Source organism: Condylura cristata, unplaced genomic scaffold, assembly GCF_000260355.1.
Source record: "Condylura cristata isolate star-nosed mole 26May11 unplaced genomic scaffold, ConCri1.0 scaffold00014, whole genome shotgun sequence".
Lineage (NCBI taxonomy): Eukaryota > Metazoa > Chordata > Mammalia > Eulipotyphla > Talpidae > Condylura > Condylura cristata.
This window is the reverse complement of record NW_004567115.1, coordinates 50,519,188-50,524,498: the sequence shown is the minus strand read 5'-3', so window position 1 is coordinate 50,524,498 and position 5,311 is coordinate 50,519,188. Positions and strand designations below refer to the sequence as shown.

At 63.3% G+C, this 5,311-nt stretch overlaps 1 protein-coding gene across 1 annotated transcript in view; it reads right to left on the bottom strand.

The window, feature by feature from the left end:
- Positions 1-392: 392 nt before the first annotated feature.
- WWC2 (WW and C2 domain containing 2) overlaps positions 393-5,311 on the bottom strand; it is a 68,567-nt gene continuing 63,648 nt past the window's right edge. Inside the window, exons 18-19 of the mRNA XM_012724798.1 lie at positions 5,010-5,249; positions 393-524 (exon numbers count right to left, since the gene is read on the bottom strand). Coding sequence (XP_012580252.1) covers positions 393-524; positions 5,010-5,249 — 372 coding nt within the window. The remainder of the gene's footprint in view (positions 525-5,009; positions 5,250-5,311) is intronic.

Sequence of the window (5,311 nt, the reverse complement as noted above, 5' to 3'; positions counted from 1 at the left end):
CGGGCGCACAGGCCTCCTGGCTCCGGGCCCCGCCCGCTCCCAGCCAACGGCCGACGCCGTCAGCGGGCGGCACGGGGAGGGCACGGGGACGCCTATCTCGCTGGACGTGGGGTTTCAGCAGGGCTGGCTGGGGGCCTCGCAAGGGGACCACGGGCTCACCACCCCGGAGCGCTACGGCACCCAGGCGCGGCCTTCTGTAGAGCAGCGAGGGGTTCGTGAGCACAGCAGAGCCAGGGAACCCTAACTCCTGTCAACTGTCACACTGACCTAACGGGACCATCTGGTCGCCCCATTTCTCGAGGGCTCCCCTTCCGGGCCTCGCCGCCACGGCCCCCCACGCAGCCCCCGCAGCTCTGCGCGGGGAGAGCCGCACGGGTCACCTGCGGCGCCGCCTACCTGAAGGACTGCACCTGCTGGGGGATGTTCCGGCTCTGCTCCCGGAGCCGACACGCGTCCTTGGACACTCGCCTCATGAGCTTCTCGGCGCTCAGGCCTTGCTTCTGCTCCTCCCTTGACTGCTCAGCCTGGACAGGGGTGCAAACAGACAGACGTGACCCCGGGAGTCCTGCAGTCGGCAGGGCGCCAGGGCAGCGGCGCAGGTGGCCGGCGGGGGGCGGGGCGGGGGGCCCCGGGCCAGCTCACGCTGCCCGGCGTTCTCCACATTGCCGGGGCCGCTTTCCAAGGCCGCACCGGGCCGTCTTGGTCACCTGGAACCCGAGAGCCCGCGAAGAGGAAACTGACAACGATTCACCGCTGAACCAAGGAGCAGGGACTGCTGTGGACGCTGCGGTCCCGTTTCCCTCAGCCTCGTGCTCGTCACTTTCTGTCATCGGCCGTTTCGTGTTTCAAATTCGTTTTTTTCATGCTCTACCCGTTTGCCGAGGCCACACAGGTCCAGTCCCGCAAGAGCTGTGGGGTCACGCCTGCAGGCGGAGGCCGCCCCCCCACCCCGGCCCGTGACCTGCAGCCTCAACCCGGGGCTTCTTTCGGTCTGCTCTGTTTTCGGGTTCCCCGTGACCGGCCCGTCGGCGTCGGCGTCCTGGGGCTTGTTTCGCTGGGCGCCACCCCCTCCGGTCCCATCCCTGCGCTCCTGTGGCAGCGGCACTGGCCTCCATCGTGCAAATGACCCATTTTCCTCATCGACTCGTCCACCGTCGGGCACTTCGCTGGTCTCCGTACCTTGGCTACTCACACGGTGCCGTGTGAACCACCCCAGAGCCCCTCGGGACGCGCGTCTGCGCCATCTGGGCCGACAGCGAGGAGGGGAACGGCTGGCTTGTGAGGAGCGGGGCCGGCACGGGGCGAGCGCGTCAGTGAGGCTTCCAGGCCAGCGGCCCGGGTCGGATCGCGGCTGCGGTGCTGCAGTGGGTGCAGGAAGGGGTCTGCTGGGTTTACAGGGACTCTGGGCCCAAGGTTGCCCCGTCTCTGAAGCTGGAAACAGACACGGGTTCCCGGTGGACAAAATGAGCAGGTGGCCTCGGGCCTCAGCCTCGTCGGCCCTGAAGAACTTGCCGTGGGGTCTGGACCCTTCCCGCTTCCACCTGTCTGCACTAAGGGCTCCTTTGATGTAGAAGGAAAACAAGAGTCACCCCAAAGCCCCACAGACTTTTAATCTGCGGAAATCAGCACCTGCAGAAACCCGAGGACGCCGTAAAGAAAGCTGATTAAAGGAAACACCTGCAGCAACGGTGGCGTTGTGAGGCCGCCAGCTGGGAACGAGGGCCGAGGCCCGTCTCCTCCCTCAGTGTGGTCACACGCACTGCCTGCGTCTGCCCACCCCAAGATCACTGAGTTTGTGGGGGGCAGGGCAGGCGCCCCCACTCTGGCTGACGCTACACGCACCGGCCACGCTCCCAGGGACCTGCTGAGAGGCCTCCGGCAGCTCCCCGGTCCTCAGGCCTCGGTGGCTCTCGACACCTCTGCTGCGGTCAAGTTCAAGTCCAGCTGTCTGGAGGGCACAGATCAGGGGCCAGAGATACAGAAACCCAAGGATGGGAAGGGCAGGCCCACGTCCTTAGCCGAGTCTCCAGTCTGTATTTCTGACAGGTCGCTCTTCATTCCGTGTGGCGTGGACTTCCGGACATGACCGGGATCCAGTGTCCACCTTGCCACGGGCCCTCCTTTCCCAGCTTCACTGACCGGCGCCCCCTCCTCTGTGCCCGCTGACCCACGGCCTCCGTCCAGCGCACACAGCCACGTGGCGGCTGGCCGGGCTCCCTGCTCACCGCCGGGTCTCCCCTCCTCCGCCAGCCACTGCCGACGCGCCCGGGCACTTTGGCAGCTTAACAGATCCGGATTCCCGCAGGGCAAGCGCGGGGCTTTCTCCGCAGAGAATCGTGGCCATTCTCTGTCCTCTGGCCTCCACCGCTCACGTCAACCTCCACGAAGAGCCACGTGGCCCTGCTGGGAGTGACACAGCGCAGCGCATTCCAGGGACGGTCGGGAGCGCACGGTACTGACTCTTCCCCGTGGGGCTGGCCACCTGTTCTTGCCGCGTGTTGCTAGAGCCACAGGCCCGTGTACATCTGTTGTTGGTGCTCCTGTGCCAAGTGGCAGACCTGGGTGGCGGTGAGGGGCTCCGGGCCCCCACCCCCGGCCCAGGGGAAGTTAGTGTGTTCTCCCACGAATTCAGGAGCTTTGCTGTTTCTCCCATGGGGCTTTCCCTACACTGTACTACATGGTTTTTGTTAAATGTGTTCCTTGCTACTTGATGATCACTCCCGCTACGGTGAGTCACATCTCAAATTCTCCGGCTGCTTCTGGCAGAGCGACGCAGCAGACTTTTCTGCGTCGTTCTGCTTAGCATCTCGCTCAGCGCCTATCTGTAACGCGCACAGGGTAGCGCGCACAGGTGGTTTCAGGCGATGACGTGTCACCTGCAAGCGACGACACTTCACCTCCTCCTTTCCAGTCTCTCTGCGGCTGCTTTTCTGGTGCCCTGCAGCCCCGGCCACAGCTCCCGAGACACCCTGGGCAGAAGGGAACGGTCCCTCTTGTCTGACTCAGAAGGGAGCGGGTGCAACCTTCTCCCGGGTGGGCACACCCGTGGCCTGGAGCTCTACAGGATAACCAAGCCCCACCGCCTCCTCACCTCCTGCGAGTTTTAAACAAGAATAGGGACTGACTTTCTCAATCCTGCCCCTGCACATTTTGAGTTGAGCTAGATTTCCCCCCCGAAGTCTGGTAAAGTGCTTAACTGGATGGTCAAGTATATCACCTTTTGCTACATTGCTGAATCCTACTTACTGATATTTTGGCCTGGGCTCTGACATCTATGTGCGTAACGAAGCTGACCTGTGATTTTCCTGATAATATCTTCATCCGGTTTTACGGCTAGGGATGTGCGTTGTAACAACGGATTGTGGACGGCTCTTTTTAATCACTGCTTTCTTCAACAACAGGTGGAGCGCTTTGAATCCTCCTTCCCCTTCTTTCATCAGTTCTGATATTCTTCATTTTCCGAGCTGTTTGTCCAAATTGTGTGCGTGTTTTTGACGGTACCTATCTTTTAAATGTCTAATTTATCTGCAGTTCCGTATCTCCTTACTTTTTTTATTTTGGGTCTTCTTTGTGGATCTTGCCCAAGTTTCCTTTATCTTTTATAGGTTTTTCTGAAGTACCGAGTTTCTGCATGATGGAGCTTCTCCACGCAGCAGAGACGAGACAGTCCAGCCATTTACAGGCGGCTCTTAGCAATCGCGAGCAAGCAAGGAAAAGCCCCAGTGTTTGAATAAATCGTGGCTCCTGGAGTCTTGTTTCATGGCAAACTATAAAGCAACAAGCAGCAAGGATCCCTGACCGCCAAAGTCCTGTGACTCCATCACTGCTCAGCGCCCGGCGTGAGAGACCCGGTCAGGGTAGAGAGCCGGGCTGCTCCACACCGAGAACTCAGCTGGGCTCGCACGTGCCGCTGCGCTAAGCCCAGAGGCTCAGCAGCGACAAGCCGGGCGAGGCCAGGAGGCGGCGGCCAGTGGCCCGCGGCCCCGCTGTGACCCCGCTCCTTTCCTGCCGGGGTCCTCCGCCTGCTGGGCCTCTTCACACCTCCCCACTGCTCCCAGGACCGTGCAGCAGCACCTCGTCCAGGAAACCAGCCCGGTCTGGTCGGGCGGGGCAGCCCCGGCCCTCACTGCCGCGCTCTGGCGGTGCTGTCAACGGTCAGCTCCCCGCGCACGGCCGCGCCGAGGCCGGGTGTGTGCGCCCAGCTGCGGGCAGCCACCGCCCGCGTACACTTCCCAGGAGAGCCGCCAGCCGCCCGGCGAGGACTAGAGGTGCGAGGCGACGCGGCAGCTGTTACGCAGGCCGGCCAGCGTCAAACTCGACAGGAGGGAAAACCACACGGGGCGAGGGAGACGTGCAGGCTCCGGGCCAGACGTCCTGCGTGCAGGCGGCGCTCAGCCCGTGTCTGGTCTCCACCCAAATGAGCTGAGAGGAAATAATGTCGTGGCCTTGGTACAACGTCAGCTACGTGGGACGTCAGCGTCCGGGCCGCTCCTGGGCTCGGACACGCACACCTACGCCAAACCCAGCCGGCTCCGTAGACGTGCAGGCCCTTGAGAATCTGGCCACGTTCAGGCAGCAGGACTGAGAGTCCCCCAAAAGGCCGACTTCCCACCAGTGCCTTTACCCCGGCTGGTGAGGCCAGTCGTCCGCTGAAAGGCCAGGCAGCCCCGACGGGACGGCGTCACTCTTAAAGGACGGAGAGGACGGAAGTCCAGGCGCTTGCAAGTCAGCGCCGCTCTGACAGCTGACGCCCTGGCTGAAACAGAAAAGTTCCTTGTGCAGCCTTTAAGCACAAGTTGTCAGTTCTGCTAACAGCTGAGGGGGGCTGCTGGCCAGGCCGGCGGGGACAGCCCACGCCACCAGGCCCCTGGCGGTGGGCTGCTCGTGGCCATGTCCTGGGCCACACACAGGCCAGCAGCAACGAAAAGAAAAGCGTTCAAGATTCCAGAGTGAGGATCGGGAGGGGGGTACGGGGGGGCGGCGGGCTGAGCACCAGGGCCCTGAGGTACCTGCTTCTCCGCCTGCCTGAGCAGCTTCTGGAAGCGCTCGTCCTCCAGCACGCCCGGCGGCAGGTCGGTCTCCCCCTGAGCCTTCAGCTCCTCCAGCTTCTGCCGCAAGCCCCGCAGGGCCTGCAGCTCGTCGTTGAGGCGGCTCTGCCGTGTGAGGGAGGCCTGGAGGTCCAGTTCCAGGTCCAGCGACGTGCGCACCGGGCACTCCTGCGAGGCTCTCCTGAGCGTGGGCTGGCACACCTGCAGAGGGGCGGGCGGGCCTCAGCCGGCGTGGGGGGCAGCTCCGGCCTGCAGCGCGGCGC